The sequence below is a fragment of the Plectropomus leopardus genome, chromosome 19 (genome assembly GCF_026936395.1).
Source record: "Plectropomus leopardus strain MGB_pleo_1.0 chromosome 19, ASM2693639v1, whole genome shotgun sequence".
Lineage (NCBI taxonomy): Eukaryota > Metazoa > Chordata > Actinopteri > Perciformes > Serranidae > Plectropomus > Plectropomus leopardus.
Window position 1 is genome coordinate 30,456,041 of NC_142194.1, and position 27,474 is coordinate 30,483,514.

General features: G+C 41.7%; 1 protein-coding gene across 8 annotated transcripts in view; it reads left to right on the forward strand.

The window, feature by feature from the left end:
* rbfox3a (RNA binding fox-1 homolog 3a) overlaps window positions 1-27,474 on the forward strand; it is a 939,385-nt gene that overhangs the window by 862,599 nt on the left and 49,312 nt on the right. For 6 of the 8 annotated variants that reach the window (XM_088070022.1, XM_088070024.1, XM_042507330.2 and 3 more), the window contains 3 exons: window positions 4,348-4,401; window positions 22,756-22,848; window positions 26,417-26,477. In XM_088070022.1, the coding sequence (XP_087926148.1) occupies window positions 4,348-4,401; window positions 22,756-22,848; window positions 26,417-26,477 (208 nt within the window). The remainder of the gene's footprint in view (window positions 1-4,347; window positions 4,402-22,755; window positions 22,849-26,416; window positions 26,478-27,474) is intronic. The other 2 variants (XM_088070025.1, XM_088070027.1) reach the window with 2 other exon arrangements.

Consider the following 27,474-nt stretch of genomic DNA (forward strand, 5'->3'; position numbering starts at 1 on the left):
AGTGACAAACTGCTGCTGAGGAAAATGAAAACTCATAGAAAACTCTGCCTATGTTCACAGACTTGTAAAAACTTCAAATTTAAAGGGAAAGCAGAATGATACAAAGGGGCATTTAAAAGAAAAAGAATAAAAGGAGCCCCCACTCCAGCTACAGCCACGCATACATTCTCATTAGGTGGTGCACACTGCAGTTCAACAGCTTTCAAAGCAATGCAAGGGCACTGCTACCAATACTAACACTTTTCAATGGTAAGACCTTCAAAGGGATGTTTCTCCAATTTCAAATTAGCATCCACATTTTTCATATTCCCCGCCAGCCCTTGTCACAGACTCAAAGAGTATACCGCTGATCAAGAGACACAACCGCCCGTCTCTCTGTCTCTCATTCTTGGACTGAAATCTGATCAAATGGTAAAACTAGGCGGCGCTAATTAGATATAATTCAAGATTACTTTACCGTATGGCCTTCTTTCTTACCTTCTTACCTTTTCTTACCTTTTCAGAAACTGATTTTAATACCTTGTCTCACTGTAGCGGTGAGAGTAGGAGTTGGGTGTCATACTGCTTCCTGCACAGTGAAAACAGAGACCAAAAAATGAAGATCAAACGGTAAAACTAAGCAACACTGATCAAATACAAACCAAGATTATTTTACTGAGTTGCATATTTCTTGCCTCAGATGTTTCCAAAAATATGTTCAAGCTTGCTGTTTAACCAGTTGGCCACCATTGTTTTACACAGACATTACATCATTACACCAACAGGAGGGCCTGATCAGGTGCGCTCTATTCTGACAGTCATAGGTTTTCTGATTCTTGAGCAAAAGCACCTTTTTCTCTGTTTTCTCTGGTCATGTAGAACCAATTTCAAAAGTACTTTTATCTTTCTACTGCAGAGATGGCTGAGTTTTATGTGAGTTGAAATATAGTAGGAGTAAATAATAAGAATCAAAGTATAAAGCAGTAGTGCTAAGATTCTTGTTGGCAGGAGATTAAATAGTTAATCACCCCAGCATTAACTGATATTCAAGAACCACCCCAGTCAGCAGTCATGTCCTTCATGTCCAGTAATAAGCTACATGGATAGAAATTCTATTATTTTTTTCTCTTCACTGTGTGAACATCAAACATGGTGGTCTTATATAGAGCGTGCAGGAGGCAGGACATTAAGTAAGTTACACTGTGGTCATGTAGCTGTTTAATAATTACGGTCTCTTGCCATTCCTTGAACTTGAAGATTTCTGTAATGGGTCTTACCCACACAAGTTTTCAAATCTCGCCTCTCCAGTAGGACATTTTAGTTGCCATCTTTGTGTGATTAACCCTTCTTTTTTACGCTGAGATAATTTTTTTCTTTGTTTCTTAAGAGCTGCATGATAGAACATTACCAACATACCCAGTTACTCGTTATGACCTTCACTATACACACATGGGCTCAATCAGACATTACACAGACTTTGTATTAAGGGGGGGTAAAGTCTGTGTAATGTCCAGTCCAAGTGATTTGGACATCATCATGTCTAGATCATTTCAGGATGGTAGTTCATGTGTGAGAGGAAGTTACTACAGACATTTGTGTAAACAGTTTTTGGTCCATGTGTAGTTGAACAATCTAAAGTGATTAAATAAATATGCTAAACAAATAACTTTCCTGCTAAATCTTTGGCCTGGTGACATAAGTGTGAAAGAAGACACCACAGAAGACAAAAAATTGTGACCAAATTCCACACCACTATATCACTTCCTTGTTTCTTGTTCATCAGCTCATTGATCTAGACTATTGAATTTGTGCTAACCAGGACCGTTTGTGTGTGTGTGTGTGTGTGTGTGCGCACGCGTGTGTGTGTGTAAAAGAGTGAGGTGTGCGTTGGCCTGCCTTACTGCTGGCATGGCTGACAGGGTAATTACTTCTGATGAAATAATGTAGCCATTGTGGACAACAATTAAGGGTAGCTTTCATTCCACTCATTAGTCTGGGTGGAGTGACGCTTTCGTTTCCCCCGATTCCTAATGACCTAATCTAAAGGACACACCCACTAACTGAATGAATTCACACACACACATATACACACACACACACACACACACACACACACACACACATGCACAAATACAGGTATACACATGCCCTCACAGGAAAAGAAAATAGTTTAACTTTCTGACAAGTCATTCAGAGGAGTAAAATCTGTTAAATTTTTATTCTCTTTTAAAAAAAAGAAAAATTAATATTCTATGGTTTTCTCTTTTAATACTAGTACTGTGATGATGTACCTTATGTTACTACATGTTTCTAGATGTTCAAATGATGACAGCTGAGAAAATCTTGAACTGATTAGAAAATTATTTATATGTATTATCACAATTCAGGTTTTCCAAATACGATATTTAGGATTTTCCCACACTTAATCTTAGGAGAACTTCATTCATTAAAGGTCACAAAACTCATCTTATTTGCTTATTTTGAACATTCTGGCTTTTAATGTGATGAAATTAACAGTCTCTGTGCTTCCGCACAGAGAATGTCCATATATTCACCTGAAATACATAAATAGATTGCATGTAGTTCTGCAACATAAACATGTAACATGTAATATATATGCAACATGCGTGTTTTGCTGGTGGACTTTCTTCATGTTCAGGGCTGATGCTGTGACCTTGCCTTTGGTCTGCTGCCTGCTCCATGTTTATTTATTTATTGAAATAAACTACTTGACTCAAGGTCTAGTTATGGGGAGCACAAGGCTGAGCATTACCATACTGCTTGGCAAAGTTAGTTCTGCTTCACATCGCCAGATGCACCAACAGCACAGGCTCAGACTGAGCTGTCACTGATCTGGCTTTATAATGGTGATACTTATTTTATACTGGAGCCTAAGATAGTTGCTATATTTATGGTTATTAATACATCTGGAAATCAAACATACTTAAAAAGGGCTTCATAACTTTCCTAGTGTACTATTGTCAGTGCAGCAGCAGAACTGTGCGAGAGTCTGTGCATCTGTCCTTTCAGACACAGAACTACATCACTGATTTTCATTCAAAAGTGAAAAGGCTTAACTTTGTTTCTATCATTAATAATCACATTGTTTTTTCTCTCCACAAAGTGGAAAAAACATACTTGAAAACTGAAACCAATTTTTAAAAAATGCAAATGTGTAAACAAGCAGTTGAGGAGGAAAGAGGTGTTAAATATGAATAGCCTTCAACAGTCAGGTCTTGAATATTGTATCTTGTGGTCTGACCTCAGACAATTGAGGAAGTGTGTATTCTATCCAAAATAATCATACTCTTATATACTTATACTCTATATGTATATCTTTATATTTATATATATATATATATATATTTAAAAAGCCAGGGAAAAAAGGATTCATTGTCCGTAACAGCTTATCCTTGTAAGGGTCACAGGGCGGCTGGAGCCTATTCCTGCGTTCACTGGGCGAGAGGTGGGGTACACCCCAGACAGGTCGCCAGACTATCCTAGGGCTGACACAAACAACCATTCACACTCTCATTCACAATTTTGCAGGACAAATTTGCAATTTATAGCCACCACTTAACCTGCATGTCTTTGGACTGTGGGAGGAAGCCGGAGAACTCCAGGAGAACATGCAAACTCTTTCTGTGAGGCAACAGTGCTAACCACTGCATCACCGTGCCACTTATCATAATTTAAAATTATGTTCCAGAATTATTCTAACTTCTTTGCCTTGTTTTTTTGTTTGTTTGTTTTGGGTTTTTTATGTTTTTCTTTGTTGGATTTTTACTTTCTTTTTCTGTAATTTCCTTGTACTTTTAACTTGTGTGTGTGTGTGTGTGTGTGTGTGTGTGTGTGTGTGTGTGTGTTGTTCTTTGCTTTACATGTATTTGAAAGAAAGTAGAAAGAAAGGGTTAAATGAAAAAGGACAATTGTCTCTGCTGAAAACTATCCAGCTCTGCTTTTTTCTTTTCCTTTTTTGTTGAGTAGGGAGAGGAAAAGCAAGATGATGGGTATCATTAAGATCATTGGTGTGTGCTGAGGCATTGCGCTGCTATAGCGTCCACATCCACCACCGTAATGTTCATTAAGACTGCATAGCCCTGGTCCCCAATACATACACACAGCACTTCATTATAACAGAGCAAACACAGCATTAAACAGCATTAAGAGTAAATGGATATTTTATTAATCTCATTGTCGTGTGAAAAGAAGTTTGTTAATTCAGAGCATTGACTGCTTGACCTTTTTAGTGTGTTTTATTTTGGAGTATAAGAGAACAGCGCAGGTCACAGTGTTCTAATTATTGACTCCCCCTTCATTCTTTTCTCTTTATTTCCCGCTCTCCTTCTCCCTCCCTGTCTTCCACAGCAATTTGGCAAGATTTTAGACGTGGAGATTATTTTTAACGAACGAGGCTCCAAGGTAAGTGCACTGTAACCACACATTCATGCACACTCTCTCACACACATATAATTTTCCAGCCGACCATGTTTGTCCCCTGCCCTCCTTTCTGCTCCTCTCACTGTCTTTACAGCTCTCTTTTTCCTTCTGTCTAATAGTAATTACCAAGCTGAATCAGTGACACTTGGCTGCAGGCAGTTTTTACACCTTACTGGCCTGCTATGCATTGTAGCATACAATGAAACGCTGCCATTTATCTGAATACTGGCAGTAGGATTCACACAGTCTGACAACAAGTTGTCCTGCCTGTTTAGCTTTCAAACCTACAGTGCCAAGAAGTAAGAATAAACTGTATGTGAATATATACTGTAGTCAATCCACCTGGGAACCAGGATGGTTTGAAATCTTAGTACACACTGAAACCATGAAACTGAGCTCAAATCAAAACATCAGCTGCATCATTTTGCCGTGAATTAATGCTTTGTATATCACTAGATACAGTAGCTTGTTACAGCAGTGATTTACCCTCGAGCCATTTCATGAAGACCATTGCACAAGATGTTTGTAAGTTTAGACTGAGCCTGCTTCTATGTGATAACTCAGTGGAGATTTCTGCATCATTACATTTTAAAGGAATTGCACCACACAGACTACTTGTTATGTAAAGGTTAGCTGTGACTCAATACCTTCTAACTGTGTGGCTGAAAAGACTGTCTCTGCAGAAGTGCACTTCTTGGAGGGATAGACAAAAAACTTCTGTATGCTCTTGATAGGGAGTTGGATAATCACAAAATTTGGCTTGATGTCAACAAAATGTCTCTCAATATTGATAACACTAAATTCATGGTTTTTAGAAATCACAAAGAAACTGATTGAAATATTGAATACTGTGATGTTGAAATTGAAAGATTTTTTGAGGCAAAGCTTTTAGGGGTTGTGGTTGATCATAGATTAACACAGAAACACCACATTGACTGTATTAAAGGAAACTGTTTAATGTATTTCTAGGTTTATACAGGATTGCTGCTGACATTGAAAAGTATGCAGAAAGCCATACGTGTCATTACTCAGGCTGGTCACTATGATCACACTATAAACTGTTTTTAAAATCAAAAACCATAAAATTTAATGATTTGGTATCTTATAGAATGATTAAATTATGTTCAGAGCAAAAACAAAGTGCCTTCCAGAATGTATACAAAGTGTGTTTGGTTTTTTTTTAGTACAGGAGAGCAAATGTGAATTTAGAGGTTTTTATAAGTTTAGATTGATTGAGGAGGAGGAGATTGATTTCTCTTTCTGATGAATTTAGGACATCCACATATATAAGCTTTACTTCTGCCTGAGCTGTCTCAGTCACTACTTAATACATCAACTGCTGATTTAGTTTATACAGTTTGTATTGTTTGTACTCATTGCATTACTCATTATATGGGGCGGCTGTGGCTCAGAGGTAGAGCGGGTCGTCCTCTAATCGGAATGTGCCTGTGGCCCCAGGCCCCCATATCACTACGTCTCCCCCTGGTAATAACAATGAGAGCTCAGTGCAAGTGCCTGGATGAGACCCCTTTTCATCTAGCACCCCCCAAGATGGCGGCGCACACAGTTGCGGCAGTTCAGTGTTCTATCGGTCAGTGCTTTGTTTGGCTTTTTGTGTATGTGTTTTGTCTTGTCCCGTGTACATTCTGTCGATCGAACAACGTTTATGGCCGGCATGATCTCCTTAGGATTGGAGCTTGTCACGAATGGAGTGTTACAGCCAAGTTTCTCCGTTCACACAAGATCCCAGCGGACATAGCGAGGAGCCCCAACTCTCCATGCATTACCATCCTCGCAGGGAGGAGGCAAAGGCAGCCCAGAGACAGGAGGCAAAAGTGAGGCTGCAGAGCCGGTTCGCTAGCCAGGCTACGGATGCAGCCACTCAAACCACCACCTCCCAGCCTGTTTCTCATGAGCGTCAGATCTGTTGCTAACAAGATGGATGAACTGAGGCTACAGAATGCAGCTAACAATGCTGTGAAGGACAGCTGCATTCTGTTGATCACCGAGACTTGGCTTCATTCATTCATCCCGACTCTGCTATCAAGCTAGCAGGCTACACGGCACAGCGTCATTACAGGACAAGAGACTCCGGTAAGAGCAGAGGAGGGGGGCTCTGTATGTACGTGAACAACAACTGGTGTACTAACACAGTGACTGTTGACAGTCACTGCTCCCTGGACCTGGAGTATGTGACTGTTAAATGCAGGCCCATTTATCTCCCTAGAGAGTTTACTGTCGTCATGATAGCTGCTGTATAGATACTACCGGATGCTAATGCTAACTCGGCTATTGGACAATCATGTGGACTTGAGGGAAGTGCTCCCCAAATTCTACCAGCATGTTAAATATGCCACAAGAGGAGCTAACGCACTGAACAAGGTCTACTCCAACATCTAGCTGGGCTACAGGGCTAGACCACTACCACACCTGGGCAAGTCTGATCATATGTTCCTGCTTTTAATTCCTGAAAATACCCCCCTCAAGAAAACATCTCCTACTATCACAAAGACCATCAAAACTTGGCCTGATGGACTGCTTCAACAGGACCAACTGGGTTGTGTTTGAACACCAGGACCTGGAGGTGTTCACAGACGGTGTACTATGTTACATTAAAAACTGCATGGACACTGTCACAGTCGACAAACGCATCCGGGTCTACCCCAACAGGAAGCCCTGGATGACCTGGGAGGTCCAGCTGTTAAAAGAGAGCTCCCTGACAATGATCTCAGAAGGAAAGAAAGCAGTCATCTCAGTGGACAAACTTTACATAAACGGACAGTTATATCGCAACAAGGACATCACCCCCTGGTTATACTAGCCCCCCCCATGAAAACGCACACAACATCGCTCTCTCTCTCTTGCATACACATACGCAGACACATCTTCTTCTCACCCCGCCGTTGTTTACCATAAGGACAATCATAAACATTAATGCACCTACGTTTCGCTCCGCATAGCACGCGCTCTGATATGTGGCACACCAAGTGTAGTCCTTTTTTTGTCCAGTGTTTTTGTTTTGCTTCCTGGTTTTATGTGTGTAAACACTCCTGCTTTTGTTTTGTCTTGTTTTGTTCATACAGATTTAGCCATGCAAGTTCCTCTTACACAGACCCATACATACTCACACACACACACACACACACACACCTGTATATGTCCACACTCACTCACATATGTCCACACTCACTGAGCATTATGAATTTCTCTTTCATTGTTAACAATCCCAGTTATAAAATGTCAGCTATAAAAATTGTTACATGGAATGTCTGTGGTATGTGGTAGTCACCTCACCTCACTTCAGGCAGATATTTGTTTACTACAAGAAACACACCTCTCAGAATCTGACAATATTAAGTTAAGATCTTCTCAGTTTATTCACTCATTTTCATCTCATTACAAAAAGAAACAGAGGAGTTTGTATTTGAATCAGAAAATCAATATCATTCATTCATAACAGGATGTTTTATCACTATTAACATATCAATCAACAATAGCCCACTGACAATTGGTAATTTATATGGCCCAAACACAGATTACCCTTTCTTTTTTTCATAACTTCTTCTCATCCAAATCAACTTTTTCTGACTCACCAATAATAATCGGAGGTGACTTTAACATAATAATAGACCCATCAATAGACAGATCCAACAATAATTGCACCTGGAAATCCACAGAAATAATAATCCAGTTCATGAGAGATTTTGGTCTTAGCGATGGTTGGCGCCTACAGCACCCAGCTGCAGGAGAGTTTTCGTTTTTTTTCACCAGTTCATCATTCATATTCACGCATCGATTTCTACCTCACCAGTAACTCTATAATCCCGAATACCTCTGTTCACCAAATCCACCCCATCATCATCAGTGACCATGCACCACTATCATTCAAATGGAACCTACCAAGACCACACAAACCAGTCACCAGACGGCGCTTCAACACATCCCTCCTGAAAGACCCCAGAATTTGATTAAACTCATCACATGAGAGTGGGTATCCTTCCTGGAAATAAATGATTCCCCAGAGCCATCACCGACCCTTCTATGGGCAGCGGGGACAGCCGTAATGAGAGGAATAATCATATCATTCTCTACTTAGAAGAAAAAGAAAGAAAACAAACAAGAATCTGAATTAGAACAAAAAATAGCTTGAAATCACCGATGCAGCCAACCCAACAGAGGAACATGAGAAGAAGTTAAGACAATATAAACTACAGATAAATGAAATCTTGAATAAGAAAACAAACTTTCTAATCAGTAGACTCCATCAAGAAAACTTTCACCACAATAACAAATCCGGCAAACACCTCACAAACCAAATCAAACAAAATAAGGGAAAATCAACCATCTCCACCATCAAGAACTCAGCAGGGAAGCCAACAAACTCATCTGATGAAATAAATCAAATATTCAGAGAATTCTATGCCAACCTTTACTCCTCAGATAACAACCCAAAGGAAGAAGACATCAGATCATTTCTCACCAGGCTAGATTTACCCCAAATCTCCACAGAACAAAAGAACACATTAGGCATTCCCCCAACAAATGAAGAAATCCACTCTGCCCTCAATACAATGCCCAACAATAAAGCACCTGGACCTGATGGCTTCCCTGCTGAGTTCTACAAACACTTCTGGTCCATCTTAGCCACACTCTTCAATAGAATGATAACTGAAATACAACAGAACTCCAGATTTCCACCCAACATGAACACAGCATCCATCTCATTCCTCCTCAAACCTAATAAAGACCCCACCCTGCCTTCAAGTTACCATCCCATTTCACTCTTCAATGTCGACTTAAAATCATCACCAAAGCACTCTCCAAACGATTAGTCCACCCATAATTCACCCAGACCAAACAGGATTCATTAAAGGAAGAAACTCATCCAATAACACACGCAGACTGTTCAATCTAATGCACCACTCAGGCACACATCATCATAAATCCATCATAGTCACCTTAGATGCAAAAGAAGCCTTTGACAGAGTAAATTGGTCATTCCTCATCAACACCCTCCACAGATTTGGCTTTGGGGAATCATTTATTAACTGAGTTAAAACACTATACACCTCACCCACAGCATAGGTCATTACTGACGGACAAACCTCACAAAGCTTCACTCTGCACATGCACAGGGGGACTAGGCAAGGATGTCCACTGTCTACCTCTCTGTTCACCATCTTCATCGGACCCTTTGCAGCAGCTATCCACCAGAACCCACTCATGACTGGAATCCAACCCCCCAACATGCACCATAAAATCAGTCTCTCTATACAGATGATATATTGCTCTTTATTCAGAATCCACAACCATCACTTCAAGAGGTAATTAAAATCATCAACTCATATTCCCATATCTCAGACTACTCAATAAACTGGAACAAATCCTCCATACTCCCACTAAACATGAACAGTCTGGATGTGACAGCCCTTACAACACCGATCCCCTTCTGCACAAATCACATCACTTATTTAGGCATCCACATTTCCTCCAGGTTGTCAGGGTTGATCAATCTTAACTTCAATCCACTCCTCAAAACCATAAACGATGATCTCCAATGATGGATGAACCTCCCACTATCCATTTTAGGCAGAATAGCAACAGTTAGGATGACAATCCTCCCCAAAATCAACTACCTCCTCTAAATTATCCCCACTTACCCACCACTCACCTGGTTTAACTCTCTCCATTCATCCATCAACAAATATTACAGGAAAAATAAACCCCCAAGAATCAAACTGGCCACACTTCAGAAACAAAAATATAAGGCAGACTTAATGCTCCAATTACATCTATAAATGGACCCATCCCACTCACTCAGATAACACATGGTTAGATATAGAACAAGCAATCAGTAAAGACATCCATATCTCAGATTTGCCATTTATTAGTCAGACTGTTAAAAAACACCCCTGTTTCCAAAGCCCCACAATATTGTCTACTATGATAGCCTGGTAGAAATTCTACAACATTACTCATTCAACTTTGGCACACTCTCTCTTCACCCCGATCTGGCACAATCCCGACTTCCTCTGTTATAAACAACCATTAAACTTAAGCACATGGATAGAGAAAGGGATCACTCACCTTAAACACATCATTCACAATAACACTCTGGTTCCACTTCCTGTCCTGGTCCAGAATTTCGGCATCGGGAGCCATCAGTTTTTACAGTATTTGCAGGTTTCAACGTCAGTTCATTCTAAATTGAAAAATAAGAATATAACCTTAGACCTTCCCCCTTCAGCTTCTACACTCATTAACATCCCATCCACAAAAAAACTTATTTCAAAAATATACAAATTAATATTACAGGCCGACACAACACTCTCCATACCCTCAAAAAATGGGAAACAGATCTCTCTATTGCTCCTGATGCCGACTTCTGGTCTAAAATCTGCCAAAGCATTTACTTCATGACAAAAAATGCCAACTTGCAACTTATACAGTACAAAATCATCCATAGAACTCATCTAATTGGGCAAAAAATGCACAAAATGGGCTTCTCATCTGGAAACTGTTCATACTGCTCACAAAACTGTTTATAGTTACATTCATACAACCTGGCACTGCACACCTGTCCAGCACTTCTGGAAAAACATCACAGACATTTTATCCCAAATCATGAGCCACCACATCCCACTCTCCCCCACCCTGTGTTTGTTCAGAGACCTATCTTCATTAAAACTAGACAACACACACACAGCCATTTACTTCTCATGGCGCTATCCTCAGGAAAACAATCCTCATGAACTGGAAATCACAGAGCTCCATACACATCACACACTGGAAAAACCTGATCACTGACTACATCTCGTCGAAAATACAAACTCCTCTGACAATAATCACAACCCTATCTGGCAATCATTCATCACCTTTTTACAATCATGACCTACAACAAACTATTTTCACAACAAGCACTTTAGTATTCTGACAACTTTATTCCCACTTCCCATAATCACTTCCTCTGATTTTTTTTAAATTTATTTTTATTATTATTATTATTATTGTCTTCTCTTTCTTTTTCCCCCTTTGTTACCTGACAGCTATTAAGCATTAGACACATGTTTATTAACAAAACAACCACCCAACATTGTTATTTCTGCTGATGTTGTTATTATCATTATCATCGCCATTTTCTATTATATTATATGTTATTACATTACTGTTGCTAAAGTCATTTACAATATTATTCTTATCATTACTACTGTTACTACCAATTTCTGATTTATATATTTACTTTTCTGTCTCTTTCTTCAGTTACAACATTTAATTATTTAGAATCCAATCATACTTTAAATGCAGTCCATATAAACCTTATACAAAATCACTCTTTCAATATTCTTCTCTCTCTTTTCTCCCTTTTCCTCTTTTCAACTTTCCTCTTTTTTTATATACTCAACTGCCTTTTAATAACACAAAAATATTATTATTATTATCATTATGACTGTTATAATTACAATTCTACAGACGCTTTTATCCAAAGCGACGTACAACACAAGCAAGAATTTAGACTTAAGGAAAAAAACCCTTAGTAAGTACAAAAAGTGCTTCAGGTGTGATTGGTCACAGGTATTGCCGTCTAGTGGCAGAAGAAGTGCCGCACAGCCCCCCCTTTTTTTTGAAACCAAGGTAATAACCAGTAGCGATCTCAGCATCAATCAATCTCAGTATCACTACTTACGATGACAGTCAACATACAACATCACACAACTTTGTCAGTGCTAGATAATCATTAGGTGCTGGGTTTTGGACCTTCTGACTTAATTTACCCCAAAGGGCAAAGTGGAGAAGAGTCAGGTTAAGTGCCTAGGTGTTCTCGGAACAAATGAGTTTTCAATTGTCTCTTAAAAGTAGAAAGGGACTCAGCAGAATGCACAGAGTTTGGAAGTTTGTTCCACCATTTGGGAACAACAGAAGAGAAGAGTCTAGCTAGAGATTTAGAGCCGTGCTGGGCTGGAAGCACCAGGCGTCTTTCGCATGCAGAGCGCAGTGGCGAGAAGGAGAGTAGACCTGCATCAGGGATTCCAGGTAGGCTGGAGCAGTTCTTGTGATTGTTTTGTAAGCCAAGAGAAGTGCTTTGAATTTGATTCTGGCTGCCACTGAAAGCCAGTGAAGAGAAATTAGCAGCGGGGTGACATGTGCTCTTTTGGGCTGGTTGAAGACCAGACGTGCTGCTGCATTCTGGATCATCTGAAGAGGTTTGAATGAGCATGCAGGCAGGCCTGCCAGAAGAGAGTTGCAGTAGTCAATGCGTGAGATCACAAGAGCCTGAACCAGAAGCTGTGTGGCCTGTTGGGTCAGGAAGGGTCTGATCTTCCTGATGTTGTAGAGGGCATAACGGCAAGACCGAGAAACTGAGGCCACATGAACCTTAAAGGTCAGCTGGTCATCAATCATGACACCCAGGTTTCTGGCTGAGTTTGTGGGCACAAGTAGGCTCGAGTCAAGTTGGACACTGATCCGAGGCTGAACAGATGGACAAGCTGGAAAGACCATGAGTTTGGTCTTAGACAGATTTAGCTGAAGGTGGCGTTCCTTCATCCATGTGGAGATATCAGCCAGACACGCTGATATTCAAGCTGAGACCGTTCTGTCATCAGGTGGAAAGGAGAGGAAGAGCTGAGTGTCATCAGCATAGCAGTGGTAGGAGAAACCATGGGAGCGGATCACTGCACCGAGTGAGGTGGTGTACAGAGAGAAAAGTAGGGACCAAGCACCGACCCCTGAGGAACCCCTGTCGATAGGCCATGTGACCTAGACACCTCTCCTCGCCATGACACTCTGAAGGATCTGCCTGTGAGGTAGGACTTGAATCACCATAGGACAGAACCTGAGATGCCGAGCTCAGAGAGTGTGGAGAGGAGGATTTGATGGTTGATTTGATGGTTGATTTGAAGCCAGACTGAAGTCGAGGAGTCGAGTAGGTTGTTGTAGGTTGTTGTTCCGCAAGTGTTCAGAACCTGGTTAAATACTGCGCGCTCCAGTATTTTCGACAGAAATGGTAGAAGTGAGACTGGACTGTAGTTTTCAACCTGGGTGGGGTTGAGATTAGGCTTTTTGAGCAGTGGGGTGACATGGGCTTGCTTAAAAGTAGCAGGAAAAGTGCCAGTTTTTAGGGAGGAATTGACAATGTGTGTGACTGCAGGTTTGATAGTGGGCAGGATGGTCTGCAGGATGCGGGTGGGTATTGGATCGAGAGGACATGTTGTAGGTTTTGAGCTCAGAAGAAGTCTGGAGACCTCATCCTCGGTCAGAAGAGTGAAAGAGCAGAGTGAAGCAGCAGTAGTAGATTTGAGCTGACTGGGCCGGTCAGGCTCAGAGAACTGGTTGCTGATTGCAGCCACCTTTCAGTGAAAAAGGAGGAGAACATGTCTGGAGTCAGTGTAGGGGAAGGCTGAGCAGCTGAAGGAGAAAGCAAGGAGTTAAACACCATAAACAGTTTTCTGGAGTCAGTAGCAGCACAGATCTTGTTCTGATAGAAGGCTTTCTTAGCGGACTGCAAGGAAGAGGTAAAGGAAGCAAGTTTCTGTTTGTATGAGGACAAATCAGTGGGTTCTTGGGATTTACGCCACTTTCTTTCTGCTGCCCTGAGTCCAGTTCTTTGTTCTCTCAGGACTTCAGAGAGCCATGGACTTGATTGTTTTTTCTTGGCTGGTTTGGACACCAGGGGGCAGAGTTTGTCCAGAGAGGATGCCAGAGAGGAACAGAGTGTTTCTGTAGCCTCATTAACAGAAAGTGAGGAGAAGTGTGAGTGGTCAGGCATGGCAGAGCTCACCTCATCAGACAGCTGTGCTGCTGTGAGGGACTTATGGTTTCTGCGGAGGGAAATTTTCTGAGTGGGTGTCTGCAATTTCGGAAAGGTAGCTGCAAATTTTACCAAGAAATGGTCTGACAGGTGTAGTGGGGTAACTGTCACATCTGCTATAGAGCAGTTACGAGTCAGCACCAAGTCAAGGACTTAACCAGCTTTGTGGGTGGGAGGAGAAGGAACTAGTACAAGTGCAAAGGAGGAGAGTAGTGCCAGAAAGTTGTTTGCTAGAGTACTGTCAACGTGAATGTTCATGTCTATCATTATTACTATTATTATTACTATCATTATTACTTTTATTATTACTATCATTATTACTATTATTATTTGAGTTTTTATTTTGATAATTAATATCATTGTTTCCATCATAATTATTATTACTATTATTTATTATTGTTATAATTCCCACAACTACCTACAATATGTACCAGGGGACTGTAGATCCTCCCTTCTCCCTGGTGGCTGTCCGGTATACCAGGGTGCCATCATCTTCTGTCGAACTGGGGCGGGTCGCTCGGGTGGGGTTGGCATGCCTTCTCTTCCCGTCTTTGTGATTTTGTTTGCTGGCTGTTTGTCGGGGGTGCGGCTCGTCGGCTGTAGTGCTGTGGAGACGGGGCTGAGCCTGGTCCAGAACAAAAATAAAATGTACTTGCCAGACAGTCCCTTTGATGGCAGATAGGCTACCTCCTCAGGGTCTGGGTGCTGTTTTGCTCGGGACTATGTTCCAAGATTTTGTCAAAAAAAAAAATAAATAAAAAAATAAATAAATAAATCTCAAAAGATGGCCCGTACCAGCTAAGGTGAGACAGACTCCCTCCTTAGGGTCTGGGAGCTATTTGTGTAGGGCTCAGGCTTGGCCCTTGCGCTCCCGGCGGGTTGTCGGTGGACAGGGTCGGAGAGATGGGGAGGGGGGTGTGTTGGCCCGACCTGGGTGATCTGTTCTGGTTTGGTCGGGGGTGGTGGTGCTTCTGTCAGGGCCGGTGGCCTTGGTGGGGGGGGCTGCACCACCCTGCTAGCCAACCATTTCCATTATCTAGAAAAACTTCCTAATAGCAACCTTTCTTTTCTTGAACCTCCTGAATATTTCCCTGTCCTTCGATAACCACTCTGAATACTCAGTGTCCTTCTCACAAAGAAAATTTACATGCACAGTCACACTCACACACACAAACACACACACACACTTACACACAGTAAACAGCCTCCCCAATTTTTTTGTTTTGTTTCACTGTAAAAACTGTAAAAACCCTCCTGCTTATATGTTATCTATCCTGTGTTGTCATATGTCTTGGTCTGTGTTTGTCTTGCAATAAATAAAAAAAGAAAAAAAAAGAAAAAAGAGGAACACCGCCTTCAGGTCTGGCGATATGGCTTTATACAGCACGGCCCAAGCCAACCTGAAGAGAGGCATCAGAGAGGCCAAATCAGACTACAGGAGGGGGATAGCGGACCACCTGGACAGTAACAACAGCAGGCAGGTGTGGAAGGGAGTCCAGCATCTCACCAACTACAGGACCAGCCTTGGAACTGCTGAAGGGAACACCTCGTTGACAGAGGAGCTTTGCTCGCTCAGGGTGGAGCCACCAGAGGCAGCCACATCACACCACATGGTACACAGCAGCTTAACCCTCAATATAGAGAAGCTTAAGGTAAGGCGCATGCTGCAGGCCATTAACCCGAGGAAGGCCCCTGGACCTAAAGGTGAAGGTGCTGAAGGACTGTGCAGATCAGCTGGCTGGAGTATTCATGAGGATTTTCAAACAGTCTCTGGCCCAGTCCATTGTTTCACCCTGTCTGAAGTCCTCCATCATAGTCCCCTTGCCCAAAAAAGCCCACATTTCCAGCCTCAACGACTACCAGCCAGTTGCACTCACACCAGTGGTGTTGAAGTGCTTTAAAAAACTGGTCGGGGGTCACATCACATCATTCCTGCCCCGAAGCCCTCACCAATTTGCATAGAGAGCGAACAGATCCACAGAGGACGCTGTAGCCACAGCCCTCCATGCTGCACTGTCCCACCTGGAGCAGCGGGGGAACTACATGCGGATGTTCTTTGTGGACTACAGTTCTGCTTTTAACATCCTCCTCCCCCAAAAACTGGTGGACAAACTGGGGGATCTGAGACTCCCACACTCCATCTGCTTGTGGATATATAGCTTCCTGTCTGGTCGCAACCAGAGGGTCAGAGTGGGCCATCACAAATCCACGGCCCTCAGCCTGCGTGCTGAGCTGGACACTTCCTGTTTGAACTGTTGCCTTTAGCTACAGACCAATTGGGACAAGGACAAACAGACTCAAAAACAGTTTTTATCCCAAAGCAATGAACACACTCAATGTAGCTATTAAATTAGTGCAGATGTGCTACATACAATGTGCAATAAGAATGAATGGTTGTGTGTGTTAACGCTTGTTTTTTTCATGTTATTTATTTAAGTTGTTATTTATTTTTTAGCTATTTCTCTTTTTACTTATAATTAGCTTTTAGATAATGTATGAATGGTGCACTGACTGGTTGGCATTTTCAATTTTGTTGTACAGGTTACAATGACAATAAAGACATATCTATTGATCTAGCTATCTACACGGAGTGATGTGCTCTAAATACTTCCATCCAAAAGTCTCACTGAACCTGAAACTAACACAGTATTTAAATATCTGAATATTAAACTACGAGAAAATCTGAATATTTGTCTGTTTGGTTCATTCAGACACTTTGGTGCTGTGAGGAGAAGCTCCGCTCTGTCTGTCTGTCTTTCTCTAACCATGCTGCTCTGTCAGGCGTTCAGCTGTTTGATCCCTGATAATGAAACACCACTTGGTTGTCAAAGAATCAGCTGTATTCTACAGTCGGTCACTCATTCCATTACATGATTGATCAACACTTATGTTGTCGCAGTGTTTTGGCTTGAGATTTGCTTTGATGTCATGACAGCGTGAGACTGACGGTGAAAGCATGTGTAACACGGCAGGAGTGTTAGAGTTGGCAACTACGAAATATGTTAAAATGCAGAAAAATACACTTAAATGGTTAAACACAGTCACACAGTGGAGGGGAGCTGTTTCTCTGGAGTTGTACCTGCTGGTTATTAACACATCCTCCTTCTGCAGCTCTGCTCTGACCCGGGGATGCACAACACCGTGTGACTGGCAGAGGCTGCACTGCCCGCGGCCACTATCTGCGAAGTTTGGATGCGTCGCGTGTATGAGCATAGTACTACAACAGATAGAATGGGCACTGTAGCACGATACAATGATCCCTCTGACAGCAGATCGTGAACACATTCTAATTCTTCACAATCTAATATTATAATATGCACATCCCTACTGCTAATGTCCACTGTAAAACAAGATAGCAAGCTAATTATCTGTCAGCAGCAGCACATTAAACAGAAGAAACACTATATAAACTTACTCGAAAGTGTCGCTGGAAAGTGTCACTGTGGTCCGTTCAGACGATCCTCTTAAATATCACTGCTAAAAACACATCTGTCTGTCTGTTCATGAGTTGTAAGTTAACTCAGTTTTCTCTCCTCCTTGCAACGCATGAGCTGCTAAGCAGCAGTTGCTGGGCATTCACATGAACGCACATCGCTAAGACCAGGCATAGTTTAGATGAGGCTGAGGTTTGGTTGGTGCACATGACCAAAAGTCCATTGTAAAGAATGGCCTTAACAAAGCCCAACTTAGCAATTAGGACCAGGCTTAATTAAGACCAGTTGGTACAACTGGCTCCAGGAGTTCTCACAGGTTTGAAACAAAGACCCTTCTGTGCAGCAAACCTCTTTGTAATTTCATTTCTATCAACAGAATCAATCTAATCAGGACGATGCACAGAGAGTGACGTAACCATGCAGGTCAGCCACCAGGGCCTAGTGATGAATCCTGAAGAAATTAATTGTGGAGAGAAAATTTATATTTTTTAGAGAGAGCTCAAGAAAGCCTTTTCCATTATCTTCCCCAGTCGTAAGTGTCCATTTGTATGGCAGTGTGCAATGGTGGATATGCGAAAGGCTGGCAGTAACTAGTAACTGACCCCAGATTTCCACCAGATCCATGAGCGGTCCAGCTCCACTCAGTCACAGCAGACGGAGCAAATAGATTGCACTTTTGTCTATGTCAATTTTCACCAGCTCCGCTGCACTGCGCTGCAGATCGACTCTGTCCCAGCTCCGGCAGTCCGAAGGCTTGCGCATCAGATACTCAAGCCTCCATATTTGCCAGACGCCGGATCACTTCGCATAAATTCAGCAAAATTCAACACAGAGCAGACAGGAAATCAGACAGCGATACAACATTAAAACATCCGGTTACTTTTCAAAATAAAATACTCCATTTTTACGACTGATCGTATTTCACTTAACTACAGTACATCAACAAAACGTCACAGTGAGCGTATCCAGGCCTGTATTCATCAGGTCAGAGATTTTAGAAAAGTCACTACCGACCACATGGACGAAGAGAAGCTAATTATGGATGTGGAAATTATTTTTTGACACCACACATCCTTTTATAAGGACAACCATTGAATGGAAATGGTGTGGAACAACTTATTGGGAGTTATGGGAGTGAATCGACATCACTATAACTCATTCATGGAGTGAATGGAGTTATTACTTTTTCTTCTGTACTGATATACTGCGCATGATTCTGTAATTACCATGAGAACCCCTCGGTTTCGCCACTCCAGCTGATCCGGAAGCGTTGTACCATGACGGACTCAAAACGCAACCGGTGGGGACTGACGGATGACGGAGCACGGAGCAAAACAGCAGTGGAGCAGTAACGCAACGCACATGCAAGCGGTGGAAATCTGACTTTACAGTTGTGCTAGAGGCCAAGGCAATGTCATTTTGAAATTATGGTAAATAGACTGTAACTTGTATAGCGCGTTTCCAGACTTATTGACCACTCAAAGCGCTTTCACGCTACATTGTCACATTCACCCATTCACACACACACACACACACACACACACACACACACACACACACACACATTCACACACTAGTGGCCAAGGCTACCATACAAGGTGCCACTTGCTACTCAGTAATTATTCACTCACACTCCGATGATGCGGGAGAAATTCGGGGTTCAGTATCTTGCCCACTTTGACATGCTGCCCGGAGGAGCCGGGACAACCTGCTCTACCTCTGAGCCACAGCCTCAGATACTCCTTTTAAAAGGAGGTGTTTATGACCATGAACAAGTTTTATCTGAACAGTTTTATCTGAATTAAACATCAGGAAATTGCAGCTCATTCAGGCTTTTATGTCCTCAGTGCATGCTTGTAGTCTAGATAACTGATCAGTTTCATCTGGCTTCATAGATACAGTTGCGTAACAGTCCTTTATCAGAGGCAATCAATAAGTCAATTAAGGTGGTTGGGACAGCTACCATTTTTATTACATTAGGGGTGTACGACTGTGCTAGAGGAAAAAGAGAAGTGTGTAAGACTGCAACTCTGCCCCCTGGTCCCAACTCTGGATCGTCATGGCTTTGAGCCTCTAATAATCTCGGCCAGATTCCTAGAGAGGAGGAGAGCGGCTCCATCCAAAGTGGGATGAATGCTGTCTCTCCTGATAAGACTAGGTTTTCTTCAGAAAGAATGCAGATTATCTACCATGCCCACATCATTTGCCAGACACCGCCTTGACAGCCAGTGGTTGAATGATGACATGCGGCTAAACATGTCATCACTGCTCAGATTGGGGAGGGGTTCAGATAAAAATTACAGTGTCCGACATCCTTTTTGCATACGTACACACTGACTCCATGTTCATTATGGGGACCTCTGATTGGCGTAACCGGGTGTCATTACCGCCGACATGAATAACAGTCTTACCAAATCTATGCTTGGCGTTAGTCAGCAGCTTTACATTTGACTCAGCTTTGCCCGGCCTGGCCCGAGGGATGCATTTTACTATGGCCACTGGTGTCACTAACTTCATATTTTGCAAAACAGAGCTGCCAATTTCCAAAGTCGTGTCCTCAGCGGGTGTGTCGCTGAACAGGGAGAACTTTTTTGAAACGTGAAGGGGGGTTAAGCAATGAACCGTGGGCTTGTTACTATGCTTTCCTTGGACAGTCACCCAAACTGTAGGGGGGTTGCTGGGGTAAGTACCATTATTGCTAAAGGAGGCATAGGAGTAACTAACCATCTGACACACCAAGCATGAGAGAGCAGCAGAGGAGGGAGACACCATTGCTAACCAGTATTAAAGTAGCTAACGAGCTAACGGTGAGTGAACAGCTATGTGATTGAACAGGAAAAGCGCTGAGAGGTGAAGACAGCGGTGAGTGTTTGTGTAAAACTTGAGTGAGTTTATCACAGGCAAGTAAGAAGCAGCCGAAGTAAGGAGCAAGTTAGAAGATTGCCTGGGTATGTTAGCAAGAGCATCACAGACACAAACAAAGAGGCACCAGAAGTGAGGTAACACGCTTACCGCAGTACATCAGCATGACAGCACATGTATTTTGGCCACTCCAACCCATGAGGACATAACTACCCTGACGAGCGCCTGAGCAACAGATCTTTATAGATCTTTACTTCAAACATGGCAAATAAAATAAGTCAACAACAATAAAAATATAAGCAGGAAAAAATAACAATGCACATTTCTGTAGTCTTTCTGATTATTCATCTGTTTGTCTTTCTTGGCCTCTCAAACCTATTTTTGTTGATGTTGCTTCAATCTGACGCTTCAGCACTTGACCTGGTGATAGGTCCTTAAAGTAACTAATACAAGTTATTTCTAAAGCAACAACAACAAATGAAAAAATACACATTGTCATAAAAAATGTTTTTCCGTGAAGCAAGCAATTTTAAAGGTTACATGTGTAAAATTTAGGGAGATTTGGTGGTGTCTAGCAGTGAATTGCAGATTGCAATCAACTAAAACTTCTCAGTCTCACTTCTTCAGTTTTCATTGTTAAGGATGTTTTTTGTTTTTTTGTTTTTTAAAGGGGCTGAATTATCCACAGAGGTCTCTTCCTCTCCAAAACACACAAACCAGGTGTTTAAAACTGCTCTAAACACAGAATAAAGCAGTTTCATGTTAAAATGAGTGAATGTTGGACATGGTTTGCCATCTCGAGGATGGGTTGCCTCCCCACAAAATTTTCCGTAAGTTGATATGTGTTCACCTTTTTTATTTTTTGTCCAGATGTTTAGGAGGTTTTCATTGTGAACCAAATTATCTGTAGAGGTCTCTTTCTTTCCAAAACAAACACATCCTGTGATTTCAATTGATCAAAAACTGAATGAAGCAGTTTCAGCTTAAAAATCCAGGTATTTCTGATGCACTTTGGCATGTTTCTGCAGGTACTTATTTCAGAGATAAGATACAAGTGTACAAGAGGTTTCACAGAAAGCTGAATTATTCACAAAGGTCTCTTCCTCTCTAGATCAAACAAATCCAGTGATTTAAACTGCTAGAAACACTGGATAAGAACTTTGATGTTAATAGTGTAACTCCAGCGCTGCTCATTGCGGTTGAGCTTCTTACCACAGTGGCCAATGCAAACACATGAAAATGCCAATAGCAAATCTAGGACCAATGTTTCAATTTTCCATTCTGGGCTACCGCAGAAACATAGCGGTGCAACATGTTGATCTCCATAAATGAGGACCTGCTCCCTATGCTCATTCAAAGGTACAATTCTTATTTTGAGGTGATCCTATAAAAAATAAAACATACTGATTATTTCAAATTCCATTTCTGCCAATGTATCCCCGCACACAGGAAATGAAAAAAAAGAAAATATTGTCATTCAGTTTTATATATCTTTGCAAGCTGATAAAGTGAAAATTCCTGATTTAGACCCCAGTACATTCAACCACACTGTTGAGGTTTAATATTGAGCCCTTTACACACAGATGACTCTCTGGCCCTCACTCTCTGCCTGCTTTAAGCTCATTGACAAGGATGGATGAGGCTTAGCAGTTTAGGGTTTGGAGGCATGTTTTACCACATACGGGCTGTTTGAGTGAGCTGCGTCCTGGGGCTCAGAAAGTCACGGCTGAGTGATGCCTTTGAGATTGTAATTGTATGGCACTTATCTGCTCTTCCACAGGGCCTCTGCACACCAGCAGAGCAACTGCATCCTACAACAACACATACATACACACACACACACACACACACACACACACACACACGCACATCCCCCCCAAAAAATACATGTGTGGCATAGTCTGGGATGCGAGAAGGAACAGACAATAAACACAAACACAACACACACACTCCACTCTGATGTGGTTGTAACTGAAGTATGACTGGGGTTCTGGTATGATGCCCTGCATTCCCAACTTTACTTTCTGTAACTGCAGCTCTGTTGCAATAATGACTCTGATGTCTCTCTGGCTTCTGCTTCTAGATGTAGATCTCCTATTGACCTGCAAGCTCTCTCATGTGTGCTTTGTGTCTTTTTCTTCTCTCTTCTTTTTCCTGTTTATTTCATCATTTTATTTTGGGACTTCCCTCCTTTGTCGCTTGATTTTCACCCCCACCCCCTGGCCACTGCAGGGCTTTGGGTTTGTAACATTTGAAACAAGTGCAGATGCTGACCGTGCACGGGAGAAACTAAATGGTACAATCGTAGAGGGACGCAAAATAGAGGTGCCTTCCTTTTCCTGTCTCTCCTTACCTCTTGTCCCCCTCCTTTTTAACTCCCCTCCTCCTCCCCGACTCTCTCTTTCCTTTCTCTGCCTGCCTGACATTTCCTGCCATACTCCCTCCCTCCCCTCTCTCCTTCCATCCTTATCCTCTCTCCCACCTGCCTGCTGCACCTTGAACGCTGCATGCCGAACCCTGATCCGTAAGTGTGCATGACAAAAAGAAGATTTCAGACTTTTTCAGTGGTGTGTGAGTGTGTGTTGCAGTGTTTTCTGACACAAATGGTGGATTCTGCTTTGCTCATGATGGCTTGAGTCATGTGTGTTTGCATCAGTAGCATGGGCATAAGATCACAGTTTGATTTGAGTTAGAAGCTCCCCTAGTGAAAATTATCTCCTTCCAAATGTTGAAAAAATGGCAGTGTGTCTAATCCTTTGTTAAAACCAGTTGCCCTCAAACTGTAGCAGCTGGTGTTCCATTTTCATGTCACCATCCTCTTGTAGCAAGGAAAATCTCCCGCATCTTTCCATCTTTCTGTCTGTCTGCAGGCTTTTTATTTTACCTTGACAACTGTACACATTCAGGAACATGCAGCAGCCCTGTCTCTGAGAAATTACATTTTATACTAAAACTAATACCAACATTAATACTAATACTAATAGGGCAGGATATCACCACTGATTTCCTGAACTGATTTGATTTCCTTCCACAAGGTCTTGATTTGATTTGATTCCTGATTCTCAGTCCAATTTGATTCATTTTGATTCAATATCCCTTCCACAAGGCGTATTTCAGCAGTTTTGCTTGAATGTAAAAGAGATTCCTAGAGAACCAATGCTGTAAATTTTTCAAGAAATTAGCTAGAAAAAGCACATATTAAAAGACTGATCATGCATTTTATCAAGCGATATCGGATTGTTCAAATGAAGATCAATTTGAATCGGATAAATGGATTATTTTAACCCGGCCTTAAATACTAACACTGATAATAATGGCAATACTTCCATGTTTTCCTGTCAACATTTTTTGAAGAAATGTAAACACTGCCTGTATAATGTTCCCCAGTAAAGTTTTTTTTTGTGATTGTACAAAATACAGGATTCTGACAGCTGAGCTGTTGTTAAGGCAACAAAAGCACTTCAGGTTAGAAAGGTTTTGTTACTTGTTGATAAAGTAAAAATGCTTGTTACACACATCTTTAACACAGACCACCATAGTTCTAACCTTAACCAAGAGATTTGAGTACTTAAATAGGATCATGAAAAATCTATTGATGCTTTTGATTTGTTCCCAATGAGCATATATCATCTTGCAAAAACAAATACAATTAGAAAACAAACTATTTTGACATAACAATATTTTAATGATTTGGCAAATCTGTTGGTTTCCTTGTTATGTTAAGAGAAAATATAATCCAGATGGCATTACATTCCCTCCAAACATATTTGCTGTCACCAAATGTGTGGTATATAGATGTAATTTCTCGGAGACCGAGCTGCATGCAAGTCAACCTGTCAGAGGGTCAAGTGAAAATTGGCCAAAAGCCTCTGTTGTGAAATTATTACTAAATAATAAATCTGTAACATAAACTGTGGCCCAAGTTTCATGTGGAACCCTTGTTGATATGACGTGTTTCCCATCTTCATAAGGAGACACAGCTTTCAAAATAACATAATAGTGGCTGTACAGGAAAACATATGGAAACACAAAATTCTCACCTCAAGATCAACATCTTTTTAATTGGCAAATTGCCCAAATCAGGCTCACTGGGAAACTGTCAAAGACATGTGCAGTACAATGCTGAAGAATTTGGGAATTTCCAGCAGTGTGTTGTGAAGTCCAGCAGTTGTGTGTCTATATCCTATTCTCAACCCCAGGCCGTCAACTACAGCAGCTTGGTGAGTGGCCCTCACCATATTATCCCAATGCACAGGGGACCCTGTAGCATCTGTATGAGACGTAAGGGGTTTCACAGAACTGCAGTAAAAAAATGTCCGAGACACTCAAAGCAACAAAAGTAGTATGAAGAGCAGGAGAGTCATTATAGGGAAAAGATCAGGGTGGATCAAATAAACAAAAGCCTTTCACCCAGGAGACAGCTGTTTAGCCCTTTTTACAGAGGTTGTGCTAGGTTGTTATAGGTCCTTTCTTTATGCCTCCTTTGCATTTTTACACACAACCAAACAACAGTGACATCATTCCACCCAGTGTCTGATTATACACTGCATTGCAGCTTTGGGAGTCATAAGAGGCATGATTTGTAACACAACAGTGTCTGCTTATAGTGTGACATAAAACCTAAATGTCAGCAATGCTTTCTTAATAACAACAATGGCATTAACACGTCAATAACATGACTTTGCCTCCCTGTTTTATGGAAACTGATCCTGTCCTCTGATCGGACAGTAAGGAGCATCCGAAGCTCATGACTTTTCCAATTTGTAGATGTTTACAACTGCTGTTCTTATTCTTTGAATTAGCTGTTAACCGCTAACAGCTTCTTTTTAAATCTCCCACAGTGGGTTGTACTCATAACACGTCATCAAAATGTCACACTTGCCCTATCCAGGGTCACCTCTTTACAGCCTTACATTTTATACAGACCTTGCTCCATGGCTGTTACTCCCCTCATTCTCGGCTCAGAGACAAAATCACTCTGTCCTCCCTTTCTGCGATTGTATTTTATTTACAGAATGGTTAGGCAGCATAACGGCACATCATTTTCCCCTTGAACAGGCAGTGTAAGAGCAACTTTTGTGTCCTGTTTGAAAGTTAACAAAGAGATTTATTTCACTACATAACATAATCAATGTCACATGACATATGTGGCATACTGGTGAAGATACATATGTAACTCAAGTTATGTTACAAATGATCTTCTTGTAACCCAAATACGAGTCATGTTTTAAACCCTACTAAGTTGTATTATTGCCTGAAGTGATTTTGATGCCAAAACCGACATTTCCTGTAAACACAAAGACACCATGCATTTAAAAAGGGAAAACTAACAGGTCCAAAACTGATGCAATAGATGGGTACCTAGAGTGTCATAGTTTGAGGGAGGGCCATTGACCAAGCTGCTGTATTTTAGCAGTTTGGAGTGAGAATATGTGTGTATCAGAGCAGACAGTATGGATGTAGGATGTACTACGGATATCCTTTGGATAGTAATTGCAACATGTGAAACATCTTAAGTTTTTTAACACCTTTTTAAGATCTTAAATTAAAATATTGACTAACTAATAACTTTTGAAGGTCTTAAAAACTTCAATGTCTGTTCATTCATGTCTGTTGGTTGACCTTTCTCTCATTTATTTTCTCTGATGTCACTGATGTGTTTCAGCATCAGACATTTGACTCACTGCATGTACCTTCACTTGCTGAAATGATAAAATACCAGCATGGCATGGAAAGTGGTTGAGATGTGGAATACCCACTGTATGCACAGGCTCTTCTTGTTGGTTTGTGTGCGTGTGTGTGCGTGCGTGCGTACGTGCATGTGTGTTTGTGTGTATGTGTGTATGTGTGTATGTATTTGCTCACAAGCTAACTGCTGTCTGTCTGTTGACAGGTAAACAATGCCACAGCCAGAGTAATGACCAACAAAAAGGTGGCAAACCCATATACAAATGGTAAGTCTTCAGACTTTTTTCCATGTCTTTTGATGTCCTTTGTCCATCTTCTAATTGCTGCTCTCCTTTAATTTCTCCCACTCTCATGTCTTTTTCCTGTACTCTTTTTTCTCCACTCTCTAGTCTTCTTGCCCATTATTCCATTCACTAACAAAATCAGACCCGGCTACAGTACAGAGCAATAGATCTCATGGTTGTGTAGAGGAAGTGAATCATTTTGATCCACTTGCACCCAATTAGCCTGGACTGTAAATGGAAAGACAAACCAAAAGCAAAGAGGTGGTCAATTTGGTTTGAAATATCATGCAAATAGCAAAGTGAAATATGTTCTTAGTCAGCACGGATAAAAGGAAAAGAGCAGCAGAGAAAGAGGATGGTCAGAAATGGAGGGGGGATTTTAAGAAGGAGGGGTTCCAAATGAATAGAGCCAATAAAAGAGCAAGGAGTCACTGGTAAAGAGGGAGAGAAGGGCCTTTAGGGTGTGTTTCTCTCCTCCGTCTCTCTCACAGACAGCCATTCATGTAAATGGAATAAAAGAGTGGAGGCGAGAGAGAGGGAGCAAATGACAGAGATGGTGCAAAGCAAGAGAAGCAAAGAGAGAGGAGATGGATGAACAAGGGAAGGAATTAAATGGCTAGACATGTCAGCACCTCTCCTCCACACACACATGCACACATAGACACACACCTCTATCCTGTTGGAGGGTGCAGAGAAAGAGAGAATGAGCACTGAAGGATTTTCCATTCATCACTGTCATCAGGCCACAAGCGCACATGCGCACGCCGCACATGCGCACGCCGCACACGCGCACACAGACACACAGACACACACACACACACACACACACACACACGCACACACACGCACACACACACACACACTCTTCTTTCTCTTACTCTCTCTCTCAGTTCTGGTCAATCTGCCTCATTGGGTTCAGCAGTGGTTGAGCAAACGGTTATATAAATAGATCGATAAATACAGTTGACTGAAAACAGAC